At 33.4% G+C, this 15065-nt stretch overlaps 1 protein-coding gene across 1 annotated transcript in view; it reads right to left on the minus strand.

Annotated features, from left to right (window-relative positions):
- Nucleotides 1–3546: 3546 nt before the first annotated feature.
- LOC111088318 (hemicentin-1-like) overlaps nt 3547–15065 on the minus strand; it is a 46189-nt gene continuing 34670 nt past the window's right edge. Inside the window, exons 5-9 of the mRNA XM_022398071.1 lie at nt 11470–11673; nt 9491–9787; nt 7108–7398; nt 5073–5360; nt 3547–3551 (exon numbers count right to left, since the gene is read on the minus strand). Of these exons, the coding sequence (XP_022253779.1) occupies nt 3547–3551; nt 5073–5360; nt 7108–7398; nt 9491–9787; nt 11470–11673 (1085 nt within the window). The remainder of the gene's footprint in view (nt 3552–5072; nt 5361–7107; nt 7399–9490; nt 9788–11469; nt 11674–15065) is intronic.

Raw genomic sequence — 15065 nt, forward strand, 5'->3', positions numbered from 1 at the left:
AGATTACGAGTCGAGCGCCCTAACCACCTGGTCATGCCGGGCCAGAACCTCAAGATATCCTGTATGTTACATTTATGCTTAGAAATTTAAAATTACTGTAGACTGATCCAGATAAAAACTAGCAATACGACACTACCTTACCGTGACTGCTTGAAAGTATATTCAGGTTTGGAAGGCTGCGGAAAGACTATGTTTGGCATAGATTGTAGTGGTTGTTTGGTTAACTGTCTCAGTTCTTAAAGACAAACAAGAATACTTTGTACATTCACGTTTATCACGGCTGTTTAAGAAAAGCCTGAAAAATTCTAAAATAAACGTCCAGGAAAATATGTCTCGGGTTCAGTGAAAGATGTTTTATCTTCCTCACCTGCACAACAAGTAACTTTGGCCTTGCTTAATAACAACTAAATTAATCCATGTTTAAAAATACGTGCTGTGGATCATGTTAAAGAACAAGCAAATTAAGCAATATTTTAGAACTAATAATAGCTTGAGTCATGTTTAAGAACATTGGTTTATCACGTAATTATACTCGCGTTTTCATTAAAACAATTCTCCTTTTTTAAATTATATATCCTTTGTAATAATCAGTGTATAAAATCAAGTAAATCACTTGATAATTTGAAATTACGTTTGCTTTATCAAAATAAAAGTACTGAGGAAAAACTTAACATTTCGGTCAACAGTTTTTCTAATGGAAGTCGTTTGGCTGAAACGTTGACCATTTTCTTTTTATAATACCGATAAGGGTTGTCCACCAAAAATATTGGCCATTTTATTTCTCTGGCAGCGACTTTAATCATTTTTTATCATACCAGTGGCTCAAGGCTAAAAACCATAATTTGATACCCGTGGTGGGTAGAGCGCAGATGGCCATTGTATAGCTTTGTGCTTAAACTCAAACAAACAAGCAAAATCATTTTTTGAATTTTCCGATTTTTCTGACATTCTAATAGTATGTTTCTTCTACCAAAGCTACACACAGTGTAACCGCAAATCTAGTAAAAAACAACAACAAAAACATTAATCATTGGTAGATCTAATATTAATTTAACATATCATGTTGCTTACTTGTTAGAAAATTCAACAACTACCGGATTTGGCAAGGTTATTCCATAATAAACAATGAAATCACATAGATGAAAAACACAAAGTAATGCCGAGTGTGCGTGTGTGTGTTTATAGCAAAGCTACATCAGGCTATCTGCTGTATCCATGAAAAGAATCGAACCCCTGATTTTAGCGTTGTAAATATGTTGACTTATCGCTGTCCCACCGGTGTTCTTAGTTTGTGGGTTGTGCATTTTGTATATTTGCTAGTACGTAAGTGTGTATATATTTTTATTTAATTTTTGTACTTTGAATTGGAACAATTTCTGTATAACTGAATACAAGTCATTCTGTACATGCCATTGCAACGTGTGAATTGCAAGTCCAGAGAGAAATGCTTATAAGGGGACGAGCGTAAGTCAGGGACTAGTATGCCAGACTAGGTGTCGTCATATTACCATCACAAAAAGAAATGTAGCGCTCCGTACTTTGGGGGTGTGGGTGCGTTATAACTGTGGGGTTCAAATTCCATTATTCACTCTGACAAGTATAACCAAACAGATCGTGGTGAGTGGTGTTGACTAGCTGCCTTCCCTTTAGTCTACCACCTCAAAATTATGGACTGCTAGCGCAGAGAACTCTTGTGTAGCTTTCCAGGAAATTTAATAAAAAAAAACTAAACATTCCAAAAATATGCTTTTAAATGCTTTTATCAGTAAATAACAATAATATATATATATTTTTCCTTTGTATAAGAATTCACTGTTTTCATTTCCACCAAAAGAATATCCTTGTTATAATACAATTCATTAGTAGATGACTTCATAAGTAACTTATAGATTTGTGGTTATCATTCAAAACATCTTTTTTTTGCGTTAATTTTAAACAAATTATTTAATCAAACATTGGAAAATCACAAAGTCATAAGGTTAGGCTTGACTCACAAAAGAAAAGACTTCTAGTGTTCGTCATTATCACGACTAATATAGTAACTAAAATATGGACTTCTAGTGAGAGTTACTATCATGTTTAATGCAGCTACTAAACTACGGAGTTCTAGTGAGCGTCATTATTGATCGTCGTTAATTTAGTGATTAAAGTATGGACTTCAAACGAGCATCACTAACTATCATGATTAATGTAGTAACTAAAATAAGGACTTCAAGCGAGCATCACTAACTATCATGATTAATGTAGTAACTAAAATAAGGACTTCAAGCGAGCATCACTAACTATCATGATTAATGTAGTAACTAAAATAAGGACTTCAAGCGAGCATCACTAACTATCATGATTAATGTAGTGACTAAAATAAAGACTTATAGCAAGCATTACTGTCTCTCATAAGTAATCTAATGACTAAAATATGGACTTGTAGTGAGCATCATTATCTAACATTATTAATGTAGTGACTAAAGTATGGACTTCTAATGAGCTTCACTATATATTATGATTAACGTAATGGCTAAATTAGTATTTAAGGCTTATTAGATTAATTGACAATTTAAAACAAACATGTAAGTAGTTAGGGGGACTGTTCAATGTCCAAAGGATGCCCCCTGATGGTTAATTAACTATTATGCCCCTGAAGAAGAAAGGTCCATCTTTCGAAAGCACTCGGGTTATAGGGTTTTATTCATAACTATTATATAATATGCAAATTACGGCGACACCTGAAGTTTACATAACTGGTATGTGATAATCACCAGAGGACGATGACGTTCACAAAGTAGCACTAGAGGACACAGCTATCTTAGCGGAGGGGTGATATCACAGTTTGATACCCGAGGGGCTGTTATTATAGTCGGACGGTGTTACCAAGGTTCTATATGCAGATGCTGTTGTCAAGATTCTATAGGCGGAGAGTGTTAGTAAAGTTCTGTAGGTGGATTGTGTTACTAAGGTTCTATAGGTGAATGGTGTTAATAAGAATAATGTTTTTATAGGTGAACGGTGTTACTAAGAATAATGTTTTTATAGGTGAACGATGTTACTAAGAATAATGTTTTTATAGGTGAACGGTGCTACTAAGAGTAATGTTTCTATAGGTGGCTGGTATTACTAGCAATATTGTGTGTGTTTTACAAAAGAGAATGGTGTTTCTATAGGTGGACAGTGTTATTACACTTCCGTAGAATTACATATAGATTTCAACTTGTCTCAATTTTTGTTTATAGTTTTCATTTATATATTTAACTGTATACGTTTTACAAAGGTGGATTGTGCTACTAAGGTTCTATAAGCAAATGTTAATACTTTTCAAATTGTGTTACTAAAGTTAGTGTTTGTATAAACAGATAGTAGTCCTATAAATGTTGGCCATAGGCCCATGGGTTTGTCAGTGGTAAGAATATTATTTATCAAGCCTATATGCATTAAGCCCCAGTCAGCAAGAAACAAGCTCTAGACGAAGATTTATAAAAATATCTACAGAAAGGTAAGATTTTCTTCAATGGTAATGATTAATCATAATTATTTACATAGATCCTTTAAACTTTAACCTGACAAATCAACATATAAAGTTAAATATAAAAATAATTGTATATTATTTAGGGAGAATATATATTATACAATATACTATTTATAGAACTAAATTAATAATGACCATTTTACATGTAAATTGTAAGGTAATGCAAAAATTATGACATGTAAGTTAAACATAGAAACTAATGTAGTCACTACATTAAACATAAATTAAATTGATACTTAAAAACGTAATCGGCTATACTAAGTGAATTGTTCAATATTTATAATAACAAAACAGCAGATATGATAAAAACCTTTCAGTATGTATATCAATTAGAAAAGAAAAACTATAGAACCAATGAATTACTGAAGTGTTTTATATATAATGGAATGGATGATTTTGAAAGGGGCTATGCTATAATATTTGCCTCATTCAAATAATGGATAGATTAAGATACCATGTATGATAAAAACTGACATATTTAACAGTTAATAGATGTCTTGTTAAAATAATGGTTTTACTTGTAACTTTTAAGGACATATTATTAAATCTAGACTACAATATTGACGACATAATCATATGTTGAAGCACTTTATGATGAGCTCATCATTTTTTTGAACTATCCATTTATAGAAACACCACCTGCCTATTCAAACACTACTCTTGGTAACACAATTTGCCAAGCAATACTATCCATCTAGAGAATCTTAGTAATACAATTCACCTAGCAACAACACCCACGTTTGTAAAACATGTGCAACTGAATATATAAATGAAAACTGTAAAAATAAGTTGAGAAAAGTTAAAATCTGTATGCAATTCTATGAAAGTATGGTAACAATGTCCATCTATAGAAATACCGTCCTCTTATGTAAAATACACACAATATGCTTAATAAGACCATCCACTTATAGAAACATTATCCTTAGTAAGATCATCTGCCTACTAACACCATCCACCTGTACAACTTTAGTAACACAATCCACCTGTAGAACCTTAGTAACACTGTCCTTCTATAGAATCTTGCTAACACCATCCTTCTATAGTAACGAACTCTCTGGTGTCAAATTATGATATCACCCCTCCCCTAAGGCAGTCACGCCCTCTAGTGCCACTGCGGGGACATCATCGCCCTCTTGTGTCTATTACTTCACAGTTATGTAACCTTCAGGTAGCATCCTTTGTCTATCAGTAATAGTTGCATAACCCCAGGCAGTGGCATCCTTCGGACACTAAACAGTTCCCCTAACTACTCGAATAACAATTCTTATATAGCTTATTGCATATTATTGAATAGTACATCTCTATTCTGTAAGTCTTAAGTCATTTTCTTTTTCCAAGGTAACAAAAATTGGGCACAATATTTATTATTTGAAGTTAGTGCAGAGAAAACATAATAAATATTAACTTTTTAAAAATAGATTAAATAGCTTGGAAACGAAGTGTTGACTAACAGTATCATGGTATTTTGAAGAAACATGAAAATATCACATCAATAATAAATGATGCAAAAAATAAAAACACAAAGAATTGAAAGCTCTAATAACACACTTACGAACATATAATAAGGTAAATATGCATGCTTCCTTCTGCACTCCAATCACATTATGAGCTTTGCAGGCTACGAAACCAAAATCATTTTCATCATATGGAATATATCGAGCTACACTTTTCAAACCAAAACTGTCAAAAGACAAAACTTCCCGACTATATCCAGTGTTGTTAACTGTCCAGGTAAACGTTACGTCATTAGGGTCAGCTTCAACCTCACAGTAAATTTCAACCAGTTCTTCTACTGTTACAGCATAGATAGCCTTCTGGTTTTCTTTACATACAGGGGCGTCTGAAAAGAAGAAATGAATTTCTAACCTATTTTTTAATACTAATCTTTACAACCGAGTATTCAAAATATACCTTGCTCAGTATTAAAGTGCTTTATGTTTGGATTTGTTTTGAAATATCAACAAAAAAGAAAAAAATGTATTTCGTTGTTCCAATGAAACAACTCATTATTTGAAATTTGGTGTCATTTGTTTTACTTTTGTTTCGAGCCTGAAGTGTATTTCATATTGTAAGCGTAATAATCTAAAGAACTGTAGCATAACCAATTTTTATAAGTAGCACTACTCCTGGATACTAAGGTAGCAATAAGACTGTGAATGCTATGACAGGATCTTTATTCAGTCAGCTTAAAAAACTGAAACATTGCCAATTTTTATAAGTAACACAAACTTTATTCATTCAGTTTAAACATAACAAGTTTTCACAAGGAACATTAGTCTAAAGAATTAAAATATAACCAGTTTACATATTTAAAAACACCTCTCTTCATTTAGATAGCCTAAAGAACAGAAACATGACCAGTATTTATAAGTAACACTACTCGTCATTCAGTCAGTCTAAAGAACTGAATTATAGCCTGCTTCCATAAGTAACACTACTCGTCATTCAGTCAGCCTAAAGAACTGAATTATAGCCAGTTTTCATAAGTAACACTACTCGTCAATCAGTCAGTCTAAAGAACTGAATTATAGCCTGCTTCCATAAGTAACACTACTTGTCATTCAGTCAGTCTAAAGAACTGAATTATAGCCTGCTTCCATAAGTAACACTACTCGTCATTCAGTGAGTCTAAAGAACTGAATTATAGCCAGCTTTCATAAGTAACACTACTCGTCAATCAGTCAGCCTAAAGAACTGAATTATAGCCAGCTTCCATAAGTAACACTACTTGCCATTCAGTCAGCCTAAAGAACTGAATTATAGCCAGCTTTCATAAGTAACACTACTCGTCAATCAGTCAGCCTAAAGAACTGAATTATGGCCAGCTTTCATAAGTAACACTACTCGTCATTCAGGCAGCCTAAAGAACTAAATTATAGCCATTTTTCGTAAATAACACTACACGTCATTCAGTCAGCCTAAAGAACTGAATTATAGCCAGTTTTCATAAGTAACACTACTTGTCATTCAGTGAGTCTAAAGAACTGAATTATAGCCAGCTTTCATAAGTAACACTACTCGTCACTCACTGATAATGAACTAACTAACTGACACTTAACAAGTTTTTACAGGTAAGACTACTTTTCATTGAATCAGCTTAAGGATCTAACACATACTCAGTTTTTATAAGTAACACTATACCCTTCACTGAGTCAATCTAAACAGCTGAAACATAACTTTTCACAACTAACAGTACTCGTTATTCATCCAACCAAAAGTGCTGAAACATAGCCAGTTTTTCTAACTGGCACTACTTTTCATTCAGTCAACTTAAAGATCTGAAACATAGCCAGTTTTTCTAACTGGCACTACTTTTCATTCAGTCAACTTAAAGATCTGAAACATAGCCAGTTTCTCTAACTGGCACTACTTTTCATTCAGTCAACTTAAAGATCTGAAACATAGCCAGTTTTCGAAAGTCACACTACTCTTCATTCAATCTTTTATTTGATTTTTTACAGTAGCATCACTCTTAAAGGAAGAAGATTATTAAATTCCGAGGTTTTTTTTTAAATCAACCTTTTTTTTTCGTTTCTAACCTTCTATTTTTATTTTCTACATATATATATATATATATTTGTACTTACATTTAATTTTAATCTCTAATCCCTTGCTTTCTCCTCGACCTTCTAAGTTGTCCGCCAGACAGCGGTATGTGCCGCTTTGTTCTCTACTTACATTCTGCAGGACTAAAGACTTGTTTCGAACATAAATGCCAGTTCGAGAATTTGTTAATAGCGTGCTTCCTTGGTACTGCCATTCCAATTTCACAATCTTTGGATTTGACTGAAACTTGCACTCAAAGTGTATATTATTTCCCTCGTATAACTTATCTGGGTTTTGATTCGGAGTCAGGTAAATGTACAGTATCGGCGCATCTGGACAAAGAAAAAAAATGAAAGAATTTCTATTTTATTTTATATTGATGCTCAAACATGAACAAATCAAACGATTATTGAAATGTTTTAAATGTAACTAGAACTATTCAGTTTTCGATATTATATAATGTTCAACGTTAAATGTAATTGTTTCTTAGTTTTATCTCATCTGTTTTCGTTATATAAGGACTCGTGCTTTTCTTTCTAGGGTAAATCTGTTGGAAAGCAAACTACGATTCTTGTAGGATAAATGTGGTTTATGTGGATTATTGTTATCACTTCGATCTATTGGACTGCTAGTTGAATAGCTACTGTTGTTTTTAAAAGCAACACCGTTTTAATTATACTTCGCATCTATATCCTGGTGATTACTAACTAATTACTTGTATGTGGTATCTTCATCATATTTGAAATATCCAAAATTCGGTAAAACCTGAAACAAAACTTTGTGTAGTCATGTCATCAGTGAAATATACGACTATTTAAAGGTACCCGGCTATGGCTGAGCAATGTGTTCTCTGTATTGTGCCCACTTCAGGTATCGAACCCAGAATTTTAATGCCATAAACCCACAAGTTTATTGTTGGACCCTAGGAGGAGTGAAGCTGTAATAGTTATGCTAAACTATTAATTAGCAATGTTATTGAAACGAAAGTTTGAAATTGAAATGTATTTCCATCAATATCATGAACTTATAAATACACAAACATAATTAGAAACACTCGATTGCTACAGTGATCTCGCAATAACCAGTAATTTGTTTTGTTTTATCACTATGACAGCATAACCATCAGGTACAATAAATTTAGAATATACATATGAATTAACTGACAATTTCTATTAAATATCAAACAGTGCTAGTATATAACTTTACTTCTAATTGAAACATCGTTTAATACTTTGATTTACTGTTTGTTTCTTTTAGAGCAAAGCCACTTTGGGCTGCGGAGAATTTAACCCCGGATTTCAGCGTTGTAAGTACGTAAACAGACCACTATCCCACCGGGAGGACAACACTTTGAAATATAAATTCAATACTCTCTATGCTAAGAATCCAGTTTTTTTATTCACATGTTGTTTTTTTTTCGTTGCTAAGCACAAAGCTATCTGTACTGTGCCCATCTCGAGTATCGAAACCAGTTTCAGTTAAGTATAATGTTTGCATAAAATTTCTTATTAAGTATTTGTTGTAGGCGTGAGCATTACAATATTTTTTCCACAACAATATAGAAATACACCTTAACTTTCTGTGACTACCCTCTAGGTGAGAAGGCTTAGAATGAAGGAAAAGAAAACGTATAAGAAGCATTAAGAAATCAAGAAGATTATTCATTCGATTAAAATCGAAGTAGCTCATGTGTCTTTCTGTGTACGTAAAACTCCTTGTACTCAAAATAACGCAGCTAATTTTCATTTTACAGCTTTAACTATACATCGAAGTAGCTCATGTGTCTTTCTGTGAACGTAAAACTCCTTGTACTCAAAATAACGCAGCTAATTTTCATTTTACAGCTTTAACTATACATCGAAGTAGCTCATGTTTCTTTCTGTGTACGTAAAACTCCTTGTACTCAAAATAACGCAGCTAATTTTCATTTTACAGCTTTAACTATACAGTTGCACAGTATTTCATTAAACCATGTATACAAATTTTGACATTTATTACCCTACCCACTACGGCGGCGATAGTGTTTTCACTCTTTTGTGTACTTGTGAATCGAATAACTCTCAAGTTCTCATCAGATTTTGGTCAAATTAGACTTAAATGGTGAGTGTTCCTCAAGAACAAACGTATTACCTTTTTGGAGAACATTTAAAAATCAACCACTTTAGCTATGATAGCAGGAGAATAGAGTATTGAAAAACGGTCAAAACACGACAACAAGTTGTACAGGAAGGAAGATCTTGGTATCTGGACTTACACGTTGGAGGGTGGGGTATTGTTTGGTGCATGTTTTAGTGGGTTACTGCAAAAAATGAAAAAAACATTGTGAGTCTGGAATTGTGTTCTATGTGTGCCTTTATAATTTCTCATCTTTTTATTTAACAATTAGTATTTGCTCAGATAATGTTGTTTCCTCTTTGAACGTACAGTGGACATTCAGAGTTAATCCATCTGTTTTTGAAATCCCAGGCATTTTACGATTTTCCGCTCGACAAGACAAGTATTTTCCGTTATCTTCGCTAGTTGGGACAAAGACAAGATTGCTGACAGTTCGATTCCCACCATCCTTCACAATCTCCACAGCAGCATTTAACTTCTGAGTTCCTAGCCACCAAGTGATGTTGGCAGGAGGCCTGGAACCCGTCGTCTGGCACTCAACACCAAACTGACGATCGGCACAAAAATGGCGGCGTGTAGAAATAACGTGTACATCCACAGGTTTCACTGTCAATAATGTTAAAAATCAAATCAGTCTCTGGAACCTTTTTTTTTTTAGTATCGTAACTATTTATCTCAGTCTCTCAAAAAACTCTACTTAAATTTTCAAAGAATTAAATAAATTCTCTGAAACATAGCATCAGTAATGGGAATAATTACAGAAGCCTATTGAGATGTAAGGTAACAGGAAATATATAAGCAGATATCTTTCTCATCGACTTTGCGAAAAACCCAACTTTAATAATACTTCGTAATGCTGCAACAAAGCTATTCAAAAATAGTAAAAAAGGCAATATTTACTAGTCAGAAAATAGCGAATTTGCAAATTAAAATGGGTTTTAAACAGTGAAGAAACAATTTATAAAATACTTCATTATGTTGTAATATTGTTTTTACGTAATTTACTTCATTTTTACAGTTTTCTCTGTTTGTTTTAAAATTATCTTACACTATTACAATAATATAAGTATATGTCAAACAATGTAACAAAATCTACAAGGAGACGATAATAATCAGTAAAGGAAACATTTATAGCACGTTCACACATTAACAAAGCTTATGTAACTTATATCAGATGTAGAAATAACGAAAGACATAATCATCTCAGAAGGAATAACCGTGGAAGTAGCCACCAATAGTATTTCCAGTTACCAACCAAAACAAAGGTGAAAAAAAAACAAGTAAACAAAACAACACAGTAAATTAGAAAAGCCCAAAGATCCACCGTCATTAACTAGTTATGGGCTGGGCAATTATCCCATGAGAACCATCAGAACCAAAAAGTCCCCACATATCCACCGTCTACGACTAGCTATGCGCATGGCGATTATCCCATAAGAACCATCAGAATCAGAAAGTCCCCACGTATCCACCGTCTACGACTAGCTATGGGCTTGGCAATTATCCCATAAGAACCACCAGAATCAGAAAGTCCCCACATATCCACCGTCTACGACTAGCTATGCGCTTGGCAATTATCCCATAAGAACCATCAGAACCAGAAAGTCCCCATATATCCACCGTCTACGACTAGCTATGGGCATGGCGATTACCCCATAACAACTATCTTAGATAATAATACTGACATTATTATATTGGGGCGCAGGTTAGCCCTGTCATCTAGCTCGAGATTACGGAGCTGGCCGGGTTCAAATTCGTGGGAACCACAGACCCCCCCCCCCCTGTTAATAAGCTGAGGATGCGTTATAAAAGTGAGCAGTCAATCACTTTGGTTGAATGGTGGGTGGTGAAGTGCTGCTAACTAGCTGCTTCCTTCTGGTCATTAGTTCAAAATTACTGACGGCAGAAGATAGCCATATTAGCTTTACCATAAATATGAAAGACAAAGAAAAGTTATTATACTGTAAAAATATATTACCAATAATATAATAATAAAAACTGTAATACCCTTTAGTACAGAGAGATGCTCAACGTTATCATACCTAACCACCATCCAAACTTATATCATATGGTAATTACTAAAAATATTTTAGAAAATGATGCAGATATTATTAAATTATATAAAAAAATATTGTCCAAACATAAATAAATAAATATAATTTATTTCAGTATAGCGATGGATTATGTAACATTTACTTCGAACTTTGAAAAATTAAATATTACATTAGAAAAAACTATCAAGTGAGAGAAATATTACTCTTAAAAATATAAAAAAGTCGTATACACACAGTTCATATCGATTATGACAGCGGCGGCCTCTGGTGAGGTAAGATTAGTGTTGGAAGCTTGGCATGTGATTTCAGCCATGAGGTCCTCTCTGGAAAGTTCTCTGATGATGTAGTCGTTTCGAACATCTTGCTCATCCGCCTCCTGAAAGCTGTTGTCAATTTCAACAGAGTCCCTCCACCAAGTCACGGTCGGTAAAGGTCTTCCTGTATAGAAATATCGTAATTTCAAAGTGACATCATCCTATGACGAGTGTCAACTCAAAGGATTGTTTATTTGTTTTTAATGACAAGTTACATGATATACAGTAGTTTTTTTCGCCCTTTAGCTACTGAATATTGTATAATTTCACATGGTTACAGAATCGATAATTTGAGTATGTACCCAAGTGTGCCACATAATATGAAAATATAAATATAAAAAGCAAGACAATTTTTTACGTCTGTTTCAACATATAATTCTCCTAAATATAATTTCACGAATGGGTTCGAGAATACATCATATACGACAAGAAAAATCACATACCTTAATTACAGGACCAATTTTTGCAATTTCATTGTGAAAAATTCCTAAATGTGTGTATAAACTTATTGAAGCAGAAGCTCATATATTAACAGAATAAATGTAACAAATCAACTCCTAAATGTTCCTATAAAAGCTTATGTATACATAAATAAGAGCATTTTTGTCAAAACTGGAAATGAAATTTTTGTCATGAACGTGACTAAACCTCGCCAGAGACCTCTAAAATTCCGGTATAGTCATCTCGAATTTTGAACTACTGCCCAGAGGGAAGGCAGCCATTTAGTAGAACCTATTGTCTCAAGGTTTGAGCCCGTAACGGAAGTGATTGTTAATTTCAAACACCTGTAAAAGCCCGGAACGTGTTCAGCAGAATAAGGTCTCGAACCCTGGTAGATGACGTTGTAACGTCGAAACATGTAGAGTCGTCAACTTTTTGAAGGCCATAGATTGGCCTAAATAAAATGTTTTTAACTGTGTACCAGTTTAACATTGAGTATTATTTATGATTTTAACAAACACTGTTATTTGATCAACATAGTATAAAACTATACAATATAAACGGATGCCTAGCTTTATGCAGATAGATCACCAACACTTTACTATTTGCTTTGCTGATGATAAGCTTTATACGATCGGCTGTAATTTTAATGGTTTTTTGCGTTTCGCTCGCCCAACATCTGTATATTTTGCATAAATTCTCTTGCAAACTGACTCTCATGGTCCATTTATTCAAATTGTTTCCTAATGGCAAAACTAACTGAACAACTTATTCTTAATAGCTTCTCACATCATGATCATTTATACTCTGAAAATAGTCATGAACTGGCACTTAAAAGTGAAAACGAATACCTTTATAGACGGCACCGAATTTGTTTCACACATGAAAAAGATTTTGAGTAAAAATGAATTTTCTGTTGTATAATAGATAATTTTAACCCTTGTCGTTATTATAATCATAAGAAGAAAAACCTTTGTGCCTTTCATTTTTACCTGCCTAAACCACACCTCATATAATGATTTGAATTATATATATACTCTCCCCTTGAGTTAATATTGCACTGTTTGATCAATTAATGTAAGTGCTTTGTTTTTAACGAAATTCTTTGTGTTGTATTTGAATCATTTGTATGTAACGATAATCATTTTTTTTTCACTAAGACCTCTTTAATTAGTTGTATAGATATATATATCATTGTCTATAAACCAAGGGTTAATAAAGTGCTCTTTTATTACTTGTACTGATTATATATACACAGACACACACACATATATATATAATACACATAACTCATATACGTGTGCGTGTGTATAAAGGTACACGTACTTGAAAGTAACGGATAAAGTTATATATTGGAGATTTAACCAACTCTAAATAAAGAGAAACATGAGAAGGCACGATTGATAATACGATTCTTAAAGTTCCAAAATATAAAAAAAAACAACATATAAATCACTATTCTTGACGAACTCGGTTTTTGTTCGCTTGAAAGATACCTTATGCACACAACATGCTAAAAGTAAATAAACACATATACTGTTTAAAAACCTTACTCGGTATTTATTCGCTTGAAAGATACCTTATGCACACAACATGCTAAAAGTAACTAAACACAGATACTGTTTAAAAACGTTACTCGGTATTTATTCGCTTGAAAGATACCTTATGCACACAACATGCTAAAAGTAACTAAACACAGATACTGTTTAAAAACCTTACTCGGTATTTATTCGCTTGAAAGATACCTTATGCACACAACATGCTAAAAGTAACTAAACACAGATACTGTTTAAAAACGTTACTCTGTATTTATTCTACTTTTAGAATATAAAAGAAAGAGAGTGCAAGGATAGTATCTGTATATAATTACAAGTTACTTTTTAGACAAGAAATAAAGACAAACGAATAAAACTACGATAAATAACATGATATAACATCGTGTTGTAATCAAACAGTAACCTTTCATGATTACAACACGATGTTATCATGTGTTGATGAAAGGTTACTGTTTGGTTACAACACGATGTTATCTCATGTGTTGATGAAAGGTTACTGTTTGATTACAACACGATGTTATCTGATGTGTTGATGAAAGGTTACTGTTTGGTTACAACACGATGTTATCTCATGTGTTGATGAAAGGTTACTGTTTGATTACAACACGATACTGTCTCATGTGTTGATGAAAGGCTTCTGGTTGGTTATAACACGATACTGTCTCATGTGTTGATGAAAGGTTACTGTTTGGTTACAGCACAGTATTATCTCATGTGTTGATGAAAGGTTACTGTTTGATTACAACACGATGTTATATCATGTGTTGATGAAAGGCTTCTGGTTGGTTAAAACACGATGTTGTCTCATGTGTTGAAACAGTAACCTTTCATCAACACATGAGATAACATCGTGTTGTAACCAAACAGTAACCTTTGATCAACACATGATATAACATTGTGTTTTAACCAAACAGTAACCTTTGATCAACACATGATATAACATCGTGTTGTAACCAAACAGTAACCTTTGATCAACACATGAGATAACATCGTGTTGTAACCAAACAGTAACCTTTCATAAACAAATGAGACAACCATGTGTTGTAACCAAACAGTAACCTTTCATCAACACATGAGATAACATCGTGTTGTAACCAACCAGTAACTTTTCATCAACACATGAGACAACATCGTGTTGTAACCAACCAGTAACCTTTCATCAACACATGAGATAACATTGTGTTGTAACCAAACAGTAACCTTTCATCAACACATGAGATAACATCGTGTTGTAACCAACCAGTAACTTTTCATCAACACATGAGACAACATCGTGTTGTAACCAACCAGTAACCTTTCATCAACACATGAGATAACATTGTGTTGTAACCAAACAGTAACCTTTCATCAACACATGAGATAACATCGTGTTGTAACCAACCAGTAACTTTTCATCAACACATGAGACAACATCGTGTTGTAACCAACCAGTAACCTTTCATCAACACATGAGATAACATTGTGTTGTAACCAAACAGTAACCTTTCATCAACACATGAGATAACATCGTGTTGTAACC

Source organism: Limulus polyphemus, unplaced genomic scaffold (assembly GCF_000517525.1).
Source record: "Limulus polyphemus unplaced genomic scaffold, Limulus_polyphemus-2.1.2 Scaffold3533, whole genome shotgun sequence".
Classification (NCBI taxonomy): Eukaryota; Metazoa; Arthropoda; class Merostomata; order Xiphosura; family Limulidae; genus Limulus; species Limulus polyphemus.